Here is a 23,603-nt window from a genome sequence, read left to right on the forward strand (position 1 = left end):
AAGTACCTTTTCAGTGTACTTTGAGTCTACTTTCCAGACAACACCCAGCCAAAGGTACACCTATTTATGGCAACCAAGCATTCAAGTTTCGTCACCATGAAAAGTTGTACTATGCACCATTGGCTGCAAACTGGTTGTCTTTCAAAAGCAGACTTGAGATTTACAATGGCCAAATCAAAACAAGATCCTTTGTGAACGGCATGAAAATATACATTACAATAATGACAGAAATAATAATAGTTACTTACACAGAATTTCAAGTTCAAAAAGCTGACCTGATAAACTCTATTCTCAACTTCAGAAGAAGGTAGGTGCTAAATGGGTGCAAGGCAGGGAAAAGGTGACAATAAGGAGCAAAGGGTCTGATAGATCGAGTGAAATGTCTCTCTGCCTTGACTTTGGAGGCTCTCAATGCAGTGCAAGTGCAGAAAAATATGCTTAAGGTTTAGAAGACGGATAAGTAATTAGAAGTCAATGTTTCAAAGTATTGAGAAAAATTAAAGTAATTGTTCAGTTTGTTTGTGTCAGAGCTATTAACCGTTTCTAAATGATCACGTAAACTCTATACCTTCACATTGCAATTCAAAACCATTTAAGAAGATTAGGGCACCCACACCGGAACTGATAGTTTTTCTGCATTCCAACATTCCAGTTCTCCATACCAAACAGTGACATTTAATTCAAGTGAAACCAGTTAGGCACATCAGCTTGTGTATCTCCCTTTGAGGTAGATGTGAAATCAGTGAACATAAAGATATTATTGAAAGATACATTAAAAATATGAGTTTACTTTTAATTTAGTCAACTTCCCTTGCCCCTGCACTGATTACATTTTAAGTAAAAGCATAATTTCTTCCTTAAATAACAACAAAAAGGCAGTGTTTCCTTTCTCTGTCGAGATGATTAAGATATTTACAGTGTGTCTCAAAATGTAGAGCGACACCAGAACGAGAAAGACCAGAGGATGAACCACCAACAGGAAGAAGACCAGGAGGCTGTTCCTGAAAGAGCAGTCTGTGGTAGAGAAAGTCTTGTTACTTAATGCATTAGCAATTATATCAATAACTTTTTGTTTTGTCATGTTTTTAAATCAGATTACCAAAAATCAGTGACTTTTAATAAATAGTAACAAGTAATAGTATCAGTATAGTATATAGTATAGTATAATACTTCGTACAAAAGCCTTTGTTGGTGATGACAGCTTGAAGACACCTCCTGTATGGGGAAACTAGTCACATGCATTGCTCAGGTGTGATTTTGGCCCATTCTTCCACACAAACAGTCTTCAGACCCACAGGGCTTTTCTGTGTGCACCTTCCATGAACTCTGACCTTTAGTTCTTTTCATAAACTGGATTCAGGTCAGGTGACTGGCTGGGCCATTCTAGCACCTTTGGTTTCACCTCTGAAACCAGTTGACTTTCCTTAGCTGAGTGTTTTGAATCATTATCTTGCTGAAACTTCCAGCCTCGTTTTGTCGTCATCATCCTGGTAGATGGCAGCCGATTTTTATTCAAGAATGTTTCTGGACATTTTTTCATCCTTCCTTTAATTATATAAAGCGTACCGGTGCCGTATACGGAAAAGCAAACCATAATGTTTCCACCTTCAAACTTGACTGTTGCTATGGTGCTTTTGGACTGAAATGCAGTGCCTTTTGACATCCAAACATGGTGTGCATTATGTCATCCAAAGAGTTCAATTTAAACCTTAAACTTCAACACTTCACTTCAATATGCTTTTTCTTCAGCAATGGAGTCTCGTGTGGTAAACATGCATAAAGACCATGGTGGTTAAATGCATTACTTACTGTTATCTTTGAAAAAAATTGTATCAGCTAACTACAGGTCCTTCTGTAGCTCTCCACAAGTGCGCAATTGCTCCTGGACAAATCTTCTAATAATTCTTTTCCCTCCTCTGTCTGAAATCTTGCGGGGAGTATCGGGTTGTGGTCAGTTTATGGAGAAACTAGATTCCTTCCACCTCTGGATTGTGGCCCCAACAGTGTTCACTTTCTGATTTCAGCAGGTGTCCTCTCCCTCCATGCCTTTTGGCACCTCCCTTTCTTCAAGTGTATTGTGTTCAATATAATTTCCCTTTGTCATTTCTCACTGCTATACATAATTTAAGGACATCAATGGTTTGATTTCTTAGCAAGTGTGGATTGGATGAGTTTTTGCCAACAGGTGGTGAAAATTTAATATCAGCTTTAGATATATATTTACCTTGAAAACCAGTGACGTGTTCAATACTTATTTTACCTGCTGTATGCTATACATATTTTTATTAATATGAAAATGACAAGGTATGTAATAACACAAAGAAAGCTCCTTCAGGTGGGAGTGGTGGTGGCCTTTGACAATACGCTACACTTATTTAAATTTTCATGAATCATGCTGGCGTGATAATGGTATCAGTTTCTGTGTGTCAGCTGGTGTTAGAAGTTAACAGAGATGAACTAACCACATTGATTCCTCCAGAACTTGAGGCAGAGCAGACTGTGCCCACAAAGGCCATACCTAATACACCTCCTGGATATGCCTCAGACTGACCACTAACAAATATGGAAAAAGGAATAAATGTGTCAGAGATCAGTTGATATTCTGATATTAAGCATTATTGATACAACATCTTGCTCAGAATAAATAAATAAACCAAAGGACAAAGACCACACGTTACTTACACAATGAGTTGTCCAATGTCATGCCTGATTTTGGGTATCAGAAAAGTCTTCCTCCACTGAACAAAATTTCCCAACACATTGGGACACACCTGCACTGCCGTCCACACTAAAAGGATTACTATCCTTAAAAATCTCCAGGCCCACCAGGACAACTCGGATGTTCAGCTTCTTGTAGTACTACAACAAAGAGAAAAATAAAACATACCAGTGTTTTAGTACAGAATCTAGTTTAATTAGGCACGTTTTCTTTTACAAACAACTTAAAATCTCACCCCGTCCAGTAGATTAGCCATTTGCACCATCTCCTCTCTCACCGCTGTCGCATTGTTTTTCTTAAAGGTATACTGTCAACACAATTAACACATCACTGATATGATTAATTATTAATGATGTTACTATTGACAGGCTACTCAAAGGTTTCAGCTCTATATTTTACAGTAGAAATGTTCATTTCTGGGGGGAAAAGGCTGAAAACTATTATGCTCTTGTACTTTAGCTAGTCTATGAAAGCAAAACTGTTGGGCCAAATCATTATTTACACATTGGTGGATTCAGGGTAATACACTGGAAACACACTCACCCTGAGATTATCCACTACCAGCACCAGTTCCACATAACTGGTTTGTGATAAACTGCGTTTTCTCTGTTAAAGCAAAAATTAACAATGAGTTACACTTCAAAAACTATTCCCCCTGTAAATATATATTTAATTAAGAAATGAGCATCCTAACCCGCAGCAGAGAAGTCAGGGATTGTCCAGGCTCAAAGGGTTCGTGGCTCGGCACTGAAGTAGCCGCAGTAACGACTCCACAGGTGATGGGCTCAGTCTGAACGTCCTCCAACAGGTACAGAATATGTTCATTGGTGGTGGAGTGTGGCACAGGCTCCAGGCCAAAGGTCTCATTTCCAAAGAAGATCACACCCCTACAGAAAAGACGAGCAAAGCAGAATCAGTTAGCAAATGCTTGAATTCAGTGCAAAGGCAGAAGTTATCTTATAATGGAAAGACAGAGATCAACAAAACGTTTGACCAAAAAAACCCCCACAATAAACATAATGTACTTCCTAAAATACATTAGCATCTTAATGAGAAAATCAACTGGTTGTAATAAAATAAAATGTTAAGAAAACGTATGCAGAACAGTTGTGAATGTGAACAACTGTGTTATGCATCAAGTTGGAGAAAACTACACAAATGTTAACAAAAATTTAAGTCCCAGGGCTTGTTTCGTTTATCACTTGAGTGTCATGTATCAATGTGCAGATGAAATTGTACACACGGAAACAAGACTGAACTCAGAACACCATTTATTGCCAGTGCTCAAAGAAAAAATACAACACTTCAATAACCTAGACTAGGGATGTTACATCTGTCACTGAAACCCAGAAGGCTGTGTCAAGCAAAGGGGGCGTGTTCAAATGACGTCCCTGTCAAGGCCTGTAATGTTCTTCAGAATATCACGTGACTAAAGATAAATGAGTCATGACATGAATACATCATAAGGTGATTTTGCGTGAATTGGATCTGAACTTACATTAATATCTGCGTGGCCTAATTCTGCACATACCTGTTCTTTTTCAGATGAAGGACGTGCTTTTTATTGTCTACAGTGACTGCATATGACAAGGTCTCATCTCCATATTTCTAAATGTATACAAAAAATGTTAAATGTTCCATATTAGACCATCTGCTGAAAAGATGATTTGGTCAGGTATCAGGTACCCACCTCTTTTGAATGTCATGGACTGTTAATGCTCCTAGACCATCTGTGAATCATCTGAGGATTTACAATGGAATACTTGGAAACCCCATGGAAAACATCTGGAAGGTAAATTCAGTAAGATACTATAAATACTGAGAAGTACTCACTTATAATCTCATTATCACAAGGTCTTTTAAATGCCAACACCCAAAACACAATCAGATTTCTGCAATCCAATCCTTTTAAATGAGAAAGAATTAAGTATACACTATAGAGCAAACAAAGCTCTTAGTCAGAGTAATAATGAAAATACAAATGAACAACAATATGTAGCAATCGTCGTTATGAGTGTACAAAAGAGAAAGGTCAGCAGACAAACAACACAACATTTAGCCCATCTCAAATGTGTCTCACCTCTGCTGTCAATCCCAAAAACATGAAAGTGCACGAAAATAGTGATCAGAGTGTATGATCTGACCATGATGATCCTTGAAGTATCCAGGTCTCGTGCCTGTTGAGTCTACTGAGTGTCTTTTATGCCTAATTCGAGGCAAACCAAAGTAGGTCTACCTGTTTTTTGCTTGCTTGTAATAAGGAACCTCCTTTGACGGGAAAGACAGGTATGATAAATTTAGGCGGAAAATAACAGCAATTTAAATATTTGTCATACAACAGGTATGCATTGGTGCACTTATTTAATTTTAATTATATGTGTGGACTTTTATGACAGGTGTGTGTAGAGCTGTTGAACGGAATGAGCTCTCAAATCCGCCTCAAATATGTGAAACACTTACGTAACATGATAAAAATAAAGATTTTCTCTGTTTTTATAAAACAATGCTGTAAACCACGTCTGTAGTATAGTGTGATGGGTGTGATGCAACAAGAGCAGGTTAGACTTCCGGCCTTCGAAAGGCGCTTTCAAGTGATGTACGTTTGAGTTATCGCGTTTTTCTCGTAGACATCTTACGTCACTCTCACGGAAGTGTTTGTTGTTTTTAAAAGCACCGGTGACGGTGCTAATGAACTGTAGCATCGCTTCAGTGAAAGTAAAAAAGTACGGGTCTACGGTTTAACAATAACAAAAGGCTGGAAAAGTTTCTATGCTGTCCTTCGAGTCTCTTTCCAAGTAAAACGCTATCGATTAACACAGCAGCTGCTCAAGTTTTTTGGATCATTGTTGGCTCAAAAATAGTTAGCACGTAGGCTAACCAAAAAGATACGACTACGTGAATCGTTTGTAGATAGCCTATCAACTATCTGCTGAATGTGAAACGCAAACATATGTTTCCCTTTATTGCCATGCATTAAATTTTTATTGTGATAACGAGTAAGTTAATGGGCTACTTTAGTAATTACGTTCATAACTAAAGCACTGGCATCTACTTTCTAAAAAGAGATTGCGTATGTATGGCTGCGCACCATTTTTTAGGATTTGTTCATCTACTGAAAAAGGGACTGTATAAGAATCAAGTCTGTGCAAAAAACAGCGTCTTATCTTTGGCGTCAGCTCAAGTTGTCCTGTAAGTGCACATGTACGGTGTAGTCTTCAAGTTTAAATTGAACCCGCACGGCACGGACATGTTTTATGTGTTGTTCTATTCTTTTGTAGAATGACTGCACTGACAGACTTAGAACCTTTAGCGAAACGACTAAAGGTGGAAACAAGTGCTCCATTGTCTTCTTCATCTTCTCGTGGAGGTATTTGTCTAAAAATATTCCCCCCCCCCTGCAGAACATATTACTACATTGCAGTATCCCCCCTTTGTAAAATAAATATTCTGTGTTTTATTTGTCAGGCTCACTTTCGAGTAGTCAGAGCGTCGGTGCTGCGACTTCAGATCGAGAAAGAATGGAAAATAAAACCGAGACAAAGGTGGTAATAAGGCCAAAAACAAGTGGAGCAGATGACTTAAGAGGTGTCAAAATGAAAGGTCGCCTTCAAAGAACTGGTCCAACACAGCAACAAAAGTTCAGAAATACTCTTGAAAGATGGTTGATCAAGCCAATGGAAACCTCGAGTACAGGAGATGTGTGCCAAACCCAAAATGATGAAGAAATGATGGATGATGATGGTTTTCAAAGCACCTCAGCTCAGTCTTTAGAGTCCAAAGAAGCTGAAATACTTTTTATCACCGACACAGATGAAGAAACCCAGCCATTAACTCCAACAGACTTAGATCATGATCCTCCTGTATCACCAGCTGCCAAAGATTCTGCAGGGAGTGATCTTACACCAACATTGCTTCAAAGTGATGATGATTTAGAAACAACAAAAATGGACACATTCCCAGCAACCTCCGATGGTTCAGTCAAACTCAATTCTAAAATTACAGACTTCTTTTCGGGGGTGTCATCACCAGGTTTTCCTGGGAAACGACGCAGGTCAGAAAAGTCTCCAGAGAAACAACATACAGAAAAGGAACCTAACCCTTCTGAAGTCAGTTGGCTCGGGACACCAATAAATGAGCTAAAGAGGATGCCAGAATGTGGCGAACCACTTCCTCCACTGAAGAATGTTCCTGGCCATCACACCGTGATGATAAGGGTTTGATCAGTTCTCTTCTATTCAGATCACAGCACAGATATAGTAATATACCTAACAAGTCAAGAATTTAATATTAATTGAAATTGAAATTCACATGTGATTTTAAGAGATTTTGTTGTGATTTCATCTCAGTGTTTATCCTGAATATATAGAGTAGACATACTTGTATTATTAATCATAAGACTGTTTTGTTTGCGCACGTGGAATGTCCATACTAATGTCATTTATTTTGATTCCCATTAACAGACAGATCTTCTTCAAAAGGATAAAGTTCCTGTTCCATATCCCACTAGATTTCAGGATGCCTGGGATGATGTACATGTCAAGATGCCTTGTTCCAGCAGGAACTTATTTCCTATAGAAGATGAGGTAAAGACTCAAGTGTTTAAAACTTATTTTCGATGTGAATTAAGAAATGCACATGAAGTTACAGGTTGAGGGCATAAATTTGCAAGTTCTACTTAAGTTGTTTAAGTTGTGGGTTATGTAATCAGTGCAGTCACATGATGCACATTACTGAAGGTAACTATTTAATTATTTAAAGCATCTAAAGAGAACCATAATTAGATGGCAAAACTATGGATGGATGTAAAAAAACTAGATGTATGTAAAAAAAACAGTCATAGTAAATTAATAGTATGTGGAAAAGAGAATATTTAGAACAAATGTGCTTGGTGCAATGTCCTATCTGATGAGGCAGTGACGCTTCATGCTCAAATAGCTAATCACATAGTGTTTTGAGTGTCACGTCTTACTCGTATAGTGTCCTAACATAACAGTGACAGTGGATGCTAGAAGCTTCTCTGCACCAGTGCTACATAGGCCATCACTGTAAACTCTACCCAGTTTAACCTTTGTTTACTGTCTGTAATAACCTTTGATAACATAAAGGTATCATAATTCAGTTAGTTTTTAAAGATTTCTTTATATTAAATCAAAAACCTTTATTAATAAAAAAAACAATGTCAGGAACACTTCATGTATCGATGTACTTTGTGATTTTAAAAAATCTTGCATTAATTAAAACTTAATGCATAACCTTTAAATTTACTGTTCATCAAATGTCACGTGCTTAGGCCTTACCTTTGACCTCAATATTATCTTTCTCTCCTGTCCTCTCTTTCATGCCTCTTTCTTGATTTCAGAGAGTAAAGCTCTCACACTTTAAGATTTTTCTTCTTCTAGGGAAATAGAGCAATTGATGCAGGTTGTGATACAAACTGCACAGAGGGAGTTTGTATGTTTGCTGATATTTGTTGAGCTGCATTTTAAAATGAAGCATCTTAACCTCCTAAGACCTGAACTCTTCTATCCCATGCATTTTTAATTTCTCTCTGATATTTGGGCTGATTGGCACCTGATAAATGTAAAAACAAAGAATTACCAGATTTTTTTTTTTTTACCTAATTTTTGTTTCTGAGAAAAATGAGATCCAGATATGAGCATATTTGTTTAAAATTTCAATAGAACAGTGGCAGTATGATGTCCTCGTAAGTGGATATCAGGCCCTTGTAGAGCAAAATGCAGTATTTTGGTCTAGACAACCCACAAATGTGATGTCCACATTTGTGGACGCCAGGTCCTAGGAGGTTAAACTCTGTTTATGGTTGCTCATGAATTGCTAAGTCCAAAAACTGCAGCTTTACTTGCTTTAATGACATGAACACATGACAGGAATGAGAAGTAAAAAAAACAATGTGTGCAGTGTGCAGATGGGTCCATGGGGTGGCGTTAATTTCTCACTGATATCAGAGGTAAGCAGCACCAGGCTGCAACACAGAAAAAAAAATCAACTCCTTTGATATTTTTGTGTATCACTTCTACCTCTTCTTAAAGTCAATAAAGAGTTCTTTTACTGATGGCATGAAGTTGGCTTTAATGTTAGTTGTAAGGTCTTGGGGTTGTTACAGCTTCACCTTGATCACAAACTACGCCACCGTCGAACTAAAACATAACATAAATTCAATGAAATAGTAAGACGAGTGAAATAAAGACATAAAATGATCTATATAGCATACAAACATACCTCGCTGGCTAACCCATGCTTTGAGGCAGAAATGAGCACTTTACAGATACTTTTACGAAACAACTTTCTCTTAATTAAATTGGCTTCTCTTGCTTCAACTTGCCATGGGCGTGCACATGAACATGGGCGTGCATCTCCCTCAGGTACACCAGTGGAACCAACATGCAGTACAATAGTTCCTACATGAGAATTTTCACAATAAATGACCTAATGGCATATAAAATATGCATAGTGCAAAACAAAATACATTAACTGAAAGTAAGGCAGTAAAACTCCCACCAAATCACAAAACTATTGTGATTTCTACTTAAACACATTATAATAGGAACATGTTTACATTTTAGCATTTATTCTGCTTCTAGCAATAACACAGTTTTGTGTACTGGCCTATCAAGGTACACTGGTTTGACAGTCCTTTAAAATCCTTCACAAATTTCTGTAGACGAGCAATAGCTTTAACCGCCTTTCTCCAGTCTGAGAATTTGTGAGACGGTCTAGTATTGTTCTCCGTTCTTCTACTTTGGTGTTGAACACATGTACTGTTTTTAGCTCTGGATCATTGGGCTTGACTTCCGTAAACTTGCCATTTTCAACGGGTAGCTCGCTTTGCCACAAAAACTCTGGACCTTTAAACCAGTTAGAGTTGAGTAGCTGTTGGACAGTGAGTCCTCTTGATGCGTGGTCTGCAGGATTACTTTCAGATGGTACATGATGCCACTGTCGTGGGTCTGTGAGTGACCGTATCCTTTGAATCCTATTTGCCACAAACACGTGAAATCTCTTTGCATCATTATTCACGTATCCCAACACTACCTTGGAATCTGTCCAGAAGTGTTCTTCAAGATCACTTATCTCCAGTTCATTTCTTAACATTGCACTTGTTCTTGCTGCAACAACTGCAGCCGTTAATTCAAGTCTAGGGACAGTAGTGACCTTGGTTGGGGCTACACGTGCCTTTCCCAGGACTAGGGCACAATGAACATCACCCTTTGATGTTACTGTTCTTAAATAACTACACTCCCCGTAGCCTGTCACACTAGCGTCTGAAAAATGGTGTAATTCACACTGTGCAATGTCTGTGTTTGCAGGTAAGACATGTCTTTGAACTTTCACCTTTGACAGGTTTTGAAGATCTAGGAGCCAGGATTCCCATTGTGTCCTGAGATCATCTGAGAGTGGCTCGTCCCATCCAACTTTCTCTTGACAAAGCTGTTGCAGGATTTGCTTTCCTCTTAGGATGAACAGTGCCACAAATCCCAGTGGGTCATACACTGATGCTATTGTGCGCAGGATTCCTCTTCTTGTCATTGGGTGCTCTTTTACAGTTATTCTGAACTGAAACTCATCAGCAGAAACGCACCACTGAACACCAAGAGCCCTTTCCATTAATGGCTCTCCAAGTGCCAAATCTAAATCTTTAATACTTTCAGCACACTCTTCTCTCGGCAATGACTTTATCACGTTTTCACTGTTTGATACGAACTTGTGTAATCGTAGTTTACCTGTGCTACACAGCTCTCTTGCCTCTTTGACTAGTTTTATGGCTTCTGCTTCTGACATAACACTAACAAGTCCATCATCTACATAAAAGTTCCTTTGAATGAACCTTACAGTGTTTGGAGTGAACTTTCCCTCACCTTGCGTGGCTAGATGTTTTAACCCAAAGTTGGCACAGCCAGGAGAAGAAGCAGCGCCAAAGAGATGAACCTTCATTCGAAAGACTGAGGGTGGAACACTTAGGTCACCATGCTCCCACCATAGGAAGCGTAAGTAGTCCTGGTCTTGAGGTGTTACATGGAACTGGTGAAACATGCGTTCCACATCGCACATTACAGCAACGGAGCCCTTCCTGAACCTACAGAGCACTCCCACCAAAGTGTTTGTGAGGTCAGGCCCTGTAAGCAGGTGCGTGTTCAGTGAGGTGTCTTGATATTGTGCAGAGCAGTCAAAGACTACACGTATCTTGCCGGGCTTCTGAGGGTGGTATACCCCATGGTGGGGGATATACCAAACAGGGGTATTACAGAGTTCTTTCTCCGGCACTTTCTCTGCGTCACCACATGCTATCATGTTCGCCATAAAATTTGCATAGTCTGTGTAGTACCTTTGGTCCCTTTTGAATCTGCGTTCGAGACTACTTAAACGTTGCATTGCACCTGGCATGTTATTGGGAAGATTTGGTCTGTCGCTTTTGAAAGGCAGTGGCATTTCATAGTGTCCATCTAGCTTTTGCTTTATTCCTTCTTGTAGCTTTGTAATAAAGCGAACATCTTCTTGCGAAATGCTTGTCTCTTCCACTGCTCTCTCTGTAAAGTCTGATTCAAGTGCTTTGATTACATCTGGAAATGTTACTTCCTTTACTTGTGTCTTGCAGATGTAATGAACCTTATTCTTTAGCTTTGTGGGTGGCTCAGTCTCTGGTATAACTTGTTTTACAATGATGCGGTGACTTACTCCAATTACATCATTACCCGTATCACATGAATCACAGTAGCTGATGATGCTCCAACCCAAATCTGTTCTCTGAGCGTACGGCTGGTTTTCTTCACCACATACGACCTCTCTGGGCATTAAGGCTTGTGTGCAGTTGTACCCTAACAGGAGTCCTATTTCACAGTCCAAAGGGGGGGCAATATGTTCAGTGAGATGCTCCAAATGTGACCATGCCCTTGCAGTGTCTGGAGTAGGAATATGACTACGATTAGCGGGTATAAAGTCCCGTGTGTAAACAACTGGTACAGTGAGTTTCTTCTTGGAAAACAGTCCTCTTATTTGCAGAGCTTCAAGTTTTGTGCATGGTACAGTGGTTTTCTTGGATGACATTGTAGATAGATTGAGCTTAACTTGAGTTTTGGTTGTGTCCAAGTTATTTGCTACTTCATTAAGAATAAATGAAGAATCACTCTGTGTGTCCAGCAGAGCGTAAATCAGTACTTCTTTACTTGGCTCATTTTGTGTGGATACGTAGACTGGGACTATTGCAGATGTCTGTGTGTTTTTACTTTCATGAGTCACTCTATTAGATGTGGTCTCATTGACTGTGTCTTGTGACTGTGTTACCTGATGCTGGGTTTCCTTCAGTTCACTTACTTGTTGCTCTTTAGGTGGTTCTTTCTTTGTCTCTTGTCTTGGTCTTTCTTCATGCAGGCATGTAGGATGCCGTTTTGAGCATGTGTTGCATGTCATCTTGTTGCTGCAGTTCTTGGAGAAATGGCCACTGTTTAAACAGCCAAAACATAATTTTTCACCTTGAATGAATTTGACTCTCTCAGCGACAGGTTTCTCAGTGAACCTACGACACTTGTGTAAGCCGTGTCCTGCTCTTTTACAAAACACACAAGAGACCATGTTTCTTTCAGTAGAGTTAGTTGTGAAGATTTTCACTGTATCTTGTCTCTTAGGAATGGGTATAGGTTGAGGTTTTGTCTTTGGTTGGTCAAAGTCACTTATGGCTTGGTATGATGTAATGGGATTACATGCGATACTTGCCTCCATTGACAGGAATGTTACAAAGTAACTGAAACGTGGGAATCTTTTGTGCTCCAGCTGGTACACTGTAGCCTTTCGGTTCCACCTGTTACTTAACCAATCTGGTAGTTTAGCAGCAAGTCTTTGATTCTCAATGCCATCATTGAGAATGTTCAGATTCTCATTATTAGTCATTGCAGATTGGCAGCTTTGTAAAAAGTCCACAAACATTCTTAGCTCTGCACTATTCCTTCCTGTCACCTTTGGCCAGGTATGTAACTTGTCTCTAAAGGCCTTAGCAATGACAAAAGGCTCTCCATAACGTTCATTGAGCATATTCCATGCTGCCTCATATGAGTCTTCAGAGCCAATCAGAAAATAGCCATCTAAGGCTTCCTTAACACAGCCACCAACATACTTCTGTAGAAAAAATATCTTTTCGGCAGTGGGAATGTTCTTTCTCTCTATTAGAGTCTGAAAGGATGCCTTCCAATGCTTGAACTTAAGTGGATCCCCACTAAATACTGAGGGCTCTGGAATAGGCAGTCTATTAGCTGACATAGCTTCTGCCAAAACCTTTACAAGCTCACCTGTGCTCTCATAAGTGACATTTAACTCTCTTCGTGGTTGTAAGGGTTGATTAGCAGTATTCTTGGACTCTGTTACCTGTAAGTTTGCAGGGTTTAGAGTGACTCTTTCTTGCTTTACTGAAACGTAGTCTTCCTCATAAACTTGTAGTTTTGCCTGTGCTGCCTTGAGTCCTTTGAGATTTTCCAATCTTTCAATTTCTCTTCTTAAGTCCTCAACTGACCTTCTCCTTGCAGCACTTTCCTCTTGTTGTCTCTTTATCACGGCCGCTTTCGCCTTTTCTCTTTGTAACTTGCGCTCAGTTTCCTCCTTTTCCTCTAGGAGACGTTGTGACATTGCAGCAGCTTCTTGCTCTGTGGATATGCGTTTGTCTTCTTCTTCAAGCATTTGCATTCTTTCTCTGTACTTCTCTTGTTCTGTCATTATCTGAAGCACAGCCTTTGTGGCTTCATACTCTGCTGCAGCTTCTTGTCTTTTGGAGGAGGAACCATTAGAAAGAACTGTATTGGCTTTAAATGGACTATGAACTGAGACACTAACAGAGCTAGAGGATGTAAATATAGAGCCTGCATCAGGCCATACAATCTCCTCTTGAGTTTCTCCTTTAATGTGACATTTGATCTTCTGCAAAACTACTGTAGTCACTGATGTGCATTTGTCTAGCTTGGAACGCATATCATGAGGTGGTCCATCCATTGCTCTGTATTCATCATAAATATCATTAAGCTCGGCTGCTTCTCTTTGTACAACGTTCATGTGACCTTCAAGAATGTCAGGTGGATCTCCTTTTATAACAGATTTTTTTGCCACTTTGATTAATGCTTTCCATCTGTCATAAATACTGTCCAAGTGACGTTGCAGCCCTTGTAACCTTTCTTTATGGAATTCTTTTCCTTTTTCTGTGAGCATGCGAGGCCTTTCACTTCTACGTTGCTCTATTTGCACTGTTTGCTCTAAAGAGGTTTCATCCACTTGCCTTGCAGCTTGTTCTGCACTGGGAGCTTCAATTTCTGTCTCATTTGTGTCTGACATTTTGATTTCTTGTAATGCACTTATTTGTTGATGCAAAATCTCCTTTTAACTTGACTTGAGTAATGAACTTGCATTAATTCCCTTCTTGCTAACTTGTGATGCTGTTGTTGTCAGGCTTAACACAGTTCCTTATTGTTTCTTCCTCCTTGTGTCATCTTTCCAAACATGAACTTTAATGTCTGGCTTCTAGACATCTTTATGAAGAAGCAACTGTGAACTTGTGTGTCCATTAACATTTGCAGCAGCTTGGTCCTTGGTGCATTGGCACGATGTCACCACCAGGGGGCCGGGAATCATGCAGGTCCGAGTTCGACTATCACTTCTACCTCTTCTTAAAGTCAATAAAGAGTTCTTTTACTGATGGCATGAAGTTGGCTTTAATGTTAGTTGTAAGGTCTTGGGGTTGTTACAGCTTCACCTTGATCACAAACTACGCCACCGTCGAACTAAAACATAACATAAATTCAATGAAATAGTAAGACGAGTGAAATAAAGACATAAAATGATCTATATAGCATACAAACATACCTCGCTGGCTAACCCATGCTTTGAGGCAGAAATGAGCACTTTACAGATACTTTTACGAAACAACTTTCTCTTAATTAAATTGGCTTCTCTTGCTTCAACTTGCCATGGGCGTGCACATGAACATGGGCGTGCATCTCCCTCAGGTACACCAGTGGAACCAACATGCAGTACAATAGTTCCTACATGAGAATTTTCACAATAAATGACCTAATGGCATATAAAATATGCATAGTGCAAAACAAAATACATTAACTGAAAGTAAGGCAGTAAAATTGTGAATTCATTGGACTCTAAAATGTGGTTCACTAACTCATTAATGCTGCTCCAGATCCTGCCAGCTCACTTTAACTCCTGCTTGTTAGTTGCGATAGTTAGAACAGTTCTAAGTTTGCAACATTATAGCTGGCTAGATGTCAAAAAATAGCAAAGCATATGGTGCTTATTCATCCAGGCTGGGGTTATTCCTTCAACAATAGCTGTAAAGATTCCTCACATCTCTGAAGTCATGAAGTACAACAAAACAACACAGTATTATTGTTTATGCATAAAAAAATCTCAGACCTGAAATGTATACTTCCACAGGAAACACAAGAACTGCAGAATAAAAGTCGGTGGGAGCTGATCAAGGAAACTTTAAACAAGACATTTACAAATCCACATGAGCTGAAGGTACGTTGTATATCTTTGTCCCTTCATTGGCAAGACATAGTATGTCTCCTCTAGTGTGTCTCAGTTGTTGTTACCAGACTCTACCATAAGATGGCATGATTAACCCAGAAACCAAAAAGCATACTGTCACAGAATTTAAGTAAGCTGACACTTTAAAAATGCAGGTATGCACACATATGGAGTAATTGTGACTTGAAGTGATGTTTAAGATTAATTTTGATTATCAATCTTATATGTTTATTTTTGTGATGTTACAGAATGCAATGTTGAAGTACAGTGCATCACATGCCAAGAAATGGGACTTCACAGCGCTTCATTTGTATTGCACAAAGGTAAACAGCATAGCTATCAGAGTGTGATGATTAATAATTGTTTATTTTTTAATCGCATTGAAAATATAGTAAATTAAGCGTCTTTTGTTTGGAGCTGTCATCGAATTAATACTGACACAGAGGTCTGTAATCATACACAAGCACATCTTAAAGATGTCAAAGGATTAGCTGTAGTATAATAAAGTATTAAGTAGCTAAGTATTAACTGTCCAATCACGATGCTTAATTGCCAGCAGAAAGCACTGTGTTCATCTGTTAATTATTCTGCTATGAAAAAACTATTAAAAAGCAGTATGAATCAGTATCAGTAAATAAGACTAATAACCAAATTTGCAGCTCCGTAATTGCAAATACTATGAAGACATTACAGACACAACTTGTTTGAGGTTATTGATACTAAGAGAGATTTGTCTGGTTAAATCCTTGCCATCCACACCTGGACTTCATTAAATGGATATTAAAATGATACAATTGTACCTTATAAAAACTTAAGATAATTGTTTTAAAGGAGAATATAAGGTGATTCTAAATGATTCTAAAGTTCTCTTACTAATGTAAGTAAATCAAGTTTTGATAGATTCCCCTTGAAAACATTTTGATTTGTTTTGCCCTTTTTCAAACTTTCCTTTTCCAGCATTACAGACATGAGAGTGAAAAAATTGCTCATAATTATAGAGAATTTCACAGGTTTTAAGATGTTGTTTACATTTTTTTTTTTGGTACTGTCCCAAGCTAAGTAAAAGCACAAACAAAGATGAGCCTGAGTTGCATCATAATTTCCAGAGCACTGTTGGTTCATAGGTCTTTGCTCAGAGTTGTCAGCGTCTTCTCCGGCCTTGTTTGGAGCCCATCCATCATCTGTCTTAATGTGCTCTGTGTCATTCTGTGTAGAGAATCACAGAGGACTGTACTACAATCTGCCTCATGAAGGGGATGCGAATATTCCACTTGAAGCAATATCTGTGTTTCTATGTTTAATATAAGTAGCACTGAGCCTGTAAGAGTAAGAAATACTCTTTTTTTTCATGGTGAGGTATTGCTACATCACCATGTACTACATGGCATCAGCTATATGTTTCACCGATATCTCTTATGCCGCATGAAAAAGGACACGTAAACCTTTTTCATCAATGTCATTATACCAAATGGGTTTCTGTTATTTTGCTGAGCAATAATGGATTTAACAGCGGGACAGAATGCTGCAGCCCTTTACAGGCAAAATGGGAGTCAAGAGAAAATATTTGGTCTTTAGTCAAAAGGTCACATTTAGTAACTTGTCAGAAATGAAAGTGGTTGAGTTTACATTCTCGGAAACTGATTTATTCCAGCTTTATGATGTTAAATAAATTGTATGGTGTATGTATGATATAATTTCTGTTATAAAGGGAATTCTGTTAGCAAATTTTCAACATGTTAAGGCTGAGAAGCTTTAGCCATAGGCTAAGTATTATTGTTTCAGCTGGCTTTGGATTGTGTCATTTGTCAATTTGAATGACAAAGTTGTCTTATATCATACAAAAAAATACCAACTACCAATGAACATTTCATATAAAGTTACATTTTAGATGAGGCCCCTTGTAAAGTGTAGATAGAGACATCAAACATCTGGTTGTGTGCACATTTGACTGCTAAATTGTAAAAACAAAAATTGGTATAATTTAGGGTTATGTTTGATACCAGCTGATAACTAGTGACGTAAGTGTCACTGATGGGCACCGTACTTAACTCTTTTACTTTTGTGCCATATAGAATTTACTCAGAACTTTCCTGTGTTACAAATCTGTGATTTTTATATCATTATTATTAAAGGGCTGAGGCCACCAGAGCCAAGCTCCCCCTCCCGATAAATTTTCTTTAGAGACATTTTTGCTCTTTTTGTTCTGATGCATTTTTTCAGAATTGCCCCTTAAACACAATAAAGTTAGCCACAGTAGACATTATTACAAATACAGGAGATGCCAAGTGAATAAAAAATAAAGAATTAAAAGACAGTTATTCCAGTTATTCTAATAATGGAAACACAGTTACTTATATTAATCCTATAAGCTCTTTTAGATACAATATTTTATTGAATGATAATTCTATAATAAACAGAAAAAATAAGATTGCTTGTTTTTTAAATGCACAAATGACACAATAAATTTAAATAACTGTTAGTCTTCTGCTTTTTATAGTTTCAGTGGAACTAATTTCTACTAAAGGGTAATTCTCCCAGTTGACCCCAGAATTAACCGTGGAATAAGCCAATAGTCTTCATAGGTGTAAATGATCCAAGAGAGCAAGTAGAGTTTAGTATTTGTTGACATTTAATTAAAAATAAAAGCGTTTGTTTTACTTCCAATTGTGTGGAAAAGCGAACAGCGTAGAATAATGCACGCAGCTTTTCACCTCCTGACTTCTCCCGTGCTCCTTGCCACATTGTATGATTTGAGTGTCAGAGAAAAGGAGGGATTGAATAGCATGGAGTGACGGGCCAGGCAGTTTCATTGAATATTCATCTGAGGACGGATTCCTTATGAATAAGTGAACAGCTGTTGACAGAAAGCATCAGTTTTGTTCTCTTTCATCCGCCCAGTCAGTGCTGTATTTACAGTTAGGAGCATGTGTGTTTTACTTTTACATGGTCTCATGTCCACGGACTTGGTTAAGCAGATTGCTTTAATTTGTAGACCTGTTGGGAAAACCTCTGGTTTCTTGCTGCTTACACCCCCACATCTTGGTTGATTGCTTTGTCATTTCGGTGCGATGTACAGAGCAGTATGAAGTCATACATAGAGTTAGTATAGCTGATTAGATGCACGTCTTCTTCTGATTTAAAGAGTTCAGCTTATACTGCCTCAGCTATTGCTTATACTGCTTATACAGCTTATACTGTCTCCTCCGTCAGCTGCCTTAATTTATAATGCCTGTAGGAGCAGTTTACGATGTCAGCTAGGTCATTACTTACAACACTGTTTAGTCAGGCTTCTTTTGCCATAATATAAATGTCCAAGGCTAAATCAACAGTCAAGGCTTCTTGTGCTGGGAACACACTGTCCTTTCTATTTCAGACACTTGGTCATTTGCATCTCTTCCAGGAAGACTGTTTAATCAGTTGGCATGCAAGTGTAACCTTGATGAAATTGCTCCCTTATTGATCATTCTGACATTCATTTTGTAGCCAATATGGATGTAAAAAAAAGGAATATATAATGTCTGTTATCTATATGATTCATAAATGTGGTGTAGTCATGGAGGATATGCTACTATGGGGTGATATTATTATTAACATAGATGAACTGTCCCACTAAGACTTGATGTATTTTTATAATATGTCACCACATCTTTCACATTCCCTTTTTAATATTCAGTATAAGAAGCTGTAACAGTTATTGAGCTCCCATAGATGTTTTACATCTGCATATTGTGGATTGGAATGCCCTTTGATTTTCTATAGTGCAGATATTTCAACAGTATTTGTTTCACCCTAAAAATTTTGATATGGATCATAGCTCGTAATTTTCTCTGTCTGTCTCAAACTAATCAGCCGAAACAGCTAATAATGTCACAGCTGATATTTGTGGCAAAGCAACAAATATAAACAGATCTCTGGTTCTCTCCAAGGTCCTGGAGCCTGATGCTGCTGAACATCTGTTTGAGTCCCTGCTGCCAGACATGGTGCAATTAGCGCTGAGAGCATCTGAGCTCTGTACCAAGGTAAATCCGTTGCTAACCAATGGAGACGGACATACTGGTCTTTAACATTATAGATCACTGCAGCACATTGATCAGAAAAGTCATAATCCTGTAAAATCATAGTAAAAATTATGAGTTCAAAACACATAAGATGAGATGTTTTGATCATCTGGATCTTACATCGTGTAGTCAGTGTGTTTTTGCAGTAGGAAAAAAAATCATGCCCTAATTTGACCAAGCAGCCTATCATCTTGTTTAAATATTACTTCACTGCATTGATTTTATTTCTACCGTGATTCATTTAAAAACTCAAAGTGTCCCTCACAAGTAGGCACATTAGCCAAACAGATTTGTAATGGAACATTATTCATGTAGCAAACTCCGCATTGTTCTTCCTTGCTTATACAAATTTATTTATAAAATCATTACTCTAAATCTCCCAGGCATGAGGGTGTATGGACTTTGATTTAAATTAAAGGTTGATTTAGGAAACACATAATGGTGCAAGATTATTATGATTTTTTCAGCGTCTAATTTGATAAATTGACAGAACAAATTATTTTGACCTTCCTCGGTTGTACCTATTTTCCTCTTCTAGCCAATACCCCTCCTCAAGGCAGGCATGAACCACTCCATCACCATGTCTCAGGAGCAGGTGGCATGTCTGCTCGCCAACGCCTTCTTCTGCACCTTCCCCCGACGGAACTCTAGAAAGACCGAGTACTCCAACTACCCAGACATTAACTTTTTCAGGTAATCTGGTGATGTACTACTCTTTGACTCATGGTGCTAAACGTAACACGATGTTGTTCGGTAAAGTATGCATTCGGGACAACTAACTTCATTCACTATGCATGCTTTCCTTATTGTCACATGACATAATGCTGTTCTTTGTCAGGATTATCAATGTAGGTCTTCACTTGGAAAGTATGAAGCATGGCTTGAGGGAAACCAGGAAACGAGCAAAAAGTGAATCCTGTAGTAAAACATTTTGAACATAGGAGTATCAGTGTTCGCTAATGGAGCCACGCAGCAAGCTCCTGGTAAATGCAAATCATCCATCAAGCCTATCATTGAACTTTTTTCATACATAGAAGAAGATAGATATTGGCACATTTTCACATGGATTTTTTCTACTGAGTGAACACAGATGTTTCGGGAAATGTTTGTTCATGAAAATTTGCTTCGGAGATAGATGTAAGAGCATCATGGGAATTCATCAGTAAAATGTATGTGAGCTCAATTCAAGAATTTAGAGATATTACATAGTTTTGCATTTTCTTTGCATTTTGATTTTAACTTTCATTTCCTTTTTCTTTTTTGTTTTTAATGCAGTCTAGTTCAGTTAGAGTCCAGAGTAGATTTTCTTGTTTCAGTTTAGTTTTTGCTGTTTGAAAATATTTAATTTTGGTTTCCTTGTTAATTTTTTGTCTTTTTGATTATTATTATTTGAAGGTGATTTGTCAGAGGAAAGATTCAGGAAATTGGTACAGCTATGAGAATAAAAACACAACTTCCAGAGTCTCAATAAACACGCCCATCAGTGCCTCATAGGGCACTTTGTTAATACAATTTTACCAAACAACAAATACTAGAAATATGGATGTTCCATAAGTTTTCTAAGTTAGGAAAATCATTAAAGTTATTCAATTAATTCTAATTAGGTCTAGTTTCTATTTTTATTTTTGTTATGTAAATTTTTACACACCCGCTTTTACTTTTTACTTTAGTTTTAGTTAACTATAATAATCTTGCAAAGATTAAGTGACAAACTATGACCTAAATGACAGGTTGAACAGAAATGTGCTAGAGCCAACCCTAAAGGGAGTGTTTTTCTGAACGAACTGGTGCTGGTGCTTTCCGTTGAACATAAATTTACATTTATTCATCGAATTTGAACGATGCTACTGTTTCCTTTCTCTTGCACTTGAACGTTTCTCCAGTATGAGAATGTAAAAACAAGTGCATTCCATTCAAAAACACTGCTTGCGACAAACATTAGGGTGTTTTCTTAATTCTGCAAACTTTCACTGTGGAGATTGTGTGGGCGGTGTAATGTAAATGAGTCTGCAGTTCACTGCAGAGTCATCTCTGTTGGCATCACATTGTAATTACCTAAATGGAAGAGGAAATTAGATTAACATTGACTCAGATGGCTGCTTGTGACAATAGAGAAGGCCGTTGGCTATTTTGCAAAAGGCAGTAAAGGAGTTCACTGGCATCTGAATTTCATTTATGTTGTGGTTGTGCTGTAATTTCAAAGAAACTGCAGCATCATCCCCATTTCTTCCCGCGCAAAAGTGTCCTAAATATCCTATGTGGTATGAGACAGAAAATTAAGTTTATTTCATTATTCACAATCCTTAATACATTTTTATTTCACAGGAATACCCAGAGGGTTATTAAAGGAAAAACAAACACTCGTTATCTGTGGATTTTTATTTTTTTATTTTTTTATCTCAAAGCAGTCTTCTTATTTGCATTGAGATAAAAGTGACTATAAACACTATTATCTTTGGGTTTTTTTTCCAGCATTGACTCTGTCATTCAACGCGTTCTTCCTGAAACTGTATTATTTTACCACAGAGTGGAGCTAAGTTTATTAGAAACCCAGCAGTTATACTAAATGTAGCTATATACATCCTTTTACTGAGTTGCATCATACCTTCTGTACATCTGTTGTAAACTGAGGTAAATTGATGTTATATATATATATAAATATAAATTTATATATATATATAAATATAAATATAATATATAAATATAATTATATATTAATACCGTATTCCCTAAAGACTGTATGGCGATCTGTTACTAAAAGGCTGCCTTATGTAGTAGCTACCTTATGTCTAAGACATTTTCCCCGGGGACTACATGAGGCATGATTGTTTCTCGAGTCCACGCTGACAAAGAGAAATGAGTGCTGGAACTGACTTCAATGAATGAGTTTCCCATCCCCTAAAGGGCTCTCAGTGCACTGAGCTTTTGTCATTATTTCATTTCCTTCACTTGGAATTTCTCTCTTTATGTTGTGGCATGTGGGGTGAGCTGCAGGGTTTTTTAGAGTGTGCTTGAGTGGGAGATGGTGGGCTTAATGCTCAAAGTGTATTCAAACCCATCCACTGCGCCTCGCTGTTAGCAGCTTTGTGTGTATGTGTGCTATATTCCAGGGGGATTGCCTTTTTGCCTCCTGAGGACTCTGTTGCTTAAAAGGGACACGGGGCTTCTTAATGTATCCCCAAAGAGGGAGGCCTGTCTCCCTCTCTCTCTCCCTTTTTGTGTGAGTGCTGTGAAGTGGCACATGAGTATTGCTCTGTGATGGCAAGCCTGGGGCAACTCCGTTGTCGTAACAGCGAAGGAGCTCCTACATAACCGGCTACTGACTGAAAAGGGAACTGAGTGAGAGGTGAACTAATTCATATCAAACGTTAAAGCATGACTGAACTCACATGGCTAAAGTGGACATCCTGTGTCTCCATTTTTCCTGGTCCTAGCTGTGGCATTTTGATTGTGAGGGTTGGGCATTTGGTTGGGATGCTGTGTTAAACCAACTTTCTTAAGAAGTAAGCTTTTAATTTTTGTTTAAAAAAACAGGATGTACAATATCAACAGTTATGTAATTAAATCCACGATTTGTTCTCATCTGCAGGCTTTTTGAGGGGTCCTCTGCAAAGAAGACTGAAAAGCTGAAAACCCTTATGTGCTATTTTAAAAGTGTTACTGAGAAAAGTGAGTGGTCACATTTTCTTCATGTTAAAAATTTACTGCCACATAATTGTCTTGCCAGATAAAACATTTCCCTTGTTTTTTGCAGTGCCTACAGGTCTTGTAACATTCACCCGAAAAAGTCTGAATAAGCCACCAAATTGGAAAAGGTATAATAATATGATGTCAAAATAATATTATATGATGTATTCATTGGGCTGTTTGGAAACAAGCATGGATACATGTTCACATGTTCTTGATGTTGATTAAAAACTGGAAACTGTTTCAGCTCACAGACTCCACTCACGAAGCTCCACATCACCTGTGAAGGAACCATTGAAGATGATGGTTATGGAATGCTTCAGGTAAGAGAGAGAGTATGCGAGGAATGCACGAGTTGGAGATCGTTGCCCAAACGAGCTGTTTATTTGAGTGTGCTTGGTTCCCATCCTCTTTCCCTTTACTGAGCCGCCTCGTTCTAGAGTCTTCCACCCAGAATGCTTACTACTGCTGAAAAGGCCTTTGAGGGAGCATTTGATGTGTCGGAGGGAGTTTGCGCTGGGACTGGGGTCGAGGCCTCTGAGCCTCTTGTGCTCTCTGCATCGACGATACTTCCCGTATGCTGTCAGGATGGCCTGCTCTGGCTT

The 23,603-nt window shown here is 38.3% G+C and overlaps 1 protein-coding gene and 1 long non-coding RNA gene across 2 annotated transcripts in view; one reads left to right on the forward strand and one right to left on the reverse strand.

Annotated features, from left to right (window-relative positions):
- LOC146512555 (uncharacterized) lies at positions 1-5,266 on the reverse strand. Its single transcript, XR_014875646.1, has 6 exons — positions 4,800-5,266; positions 3,414-4,504; positions 3,263-3,325; positions 2,955-3,026; positions 2,683-2,859; positions 1-2,553 (listed from the first exon to the last, which is right to left on the reverse strand). It is a non-coding gene; the product is annotated as an uncharacterized LOC146512555 (long non-coding RNA).
- A 118-nt stretch (positions 5,267-5,384) lies between these two features.
- Positions 5,385-23,603, forward strand: part of LOC146512556 (poly(ADP-ribose) glycohydrolase) — a 42,055-nt gene continuing 23,836 nt past the window's right edge. Inside the window, exons 1-11 of the mRNA XM_085169766.1 lie at positions 5,385-5,908; positions 5,998-6,086; positions 6,185-6,933; positions 7,180-7,302; positions 15,158-15,244; positions 15,502-15,576; positions 19,180-19,272; positions 19,850-20,004; positions 22,901-22,980; positions 23,066-23,126; positions 23,246-23,321. Coding sequence (XP_085025892.1) covers positions 5,796-5,908; positions 5,998-6,086; positions 6,185-6,933; positions 7,180-7,302; positions 15,158-15,244; positions 15,502-15,576; positions 19,180-19,272; positions 19,850-20,004; positions 22,901-22,980; positions 23,066-23,126; positions 23,246-23,321 — 1,701 coding nt within the window. The 5' untranslated portion in view covers positions 5,385-5,795. The remainder of the gene's footprint in view (positions 5,909-5,997; positions 6,087-6,184; positions 6,934-7,179; positions 7,303-15,157; positions 15,245-15,501; positions 15,577-19,179; positions 19,273-19,849; positions 20,005-22,900; positions 22,981-23,065; positions 23,127-23,245; positions 23,322-23,603) is intronic.

The sequence above is a fragment of the Neolamprologus multifasciatus genome, chromosome 8, assembly GCF_963576455.1.
Source record: "Neolamprologus multifasciatus chromosome 8, fNeoMul1.2, whole genome shotgun sequence".
Lineage (NCBI taxonomy): Eukaryota > Metazoa > Chordata > Actinopteri > Cichliformes > Cichlidae > Neolamprologus > Neolamprologus multifasciatus.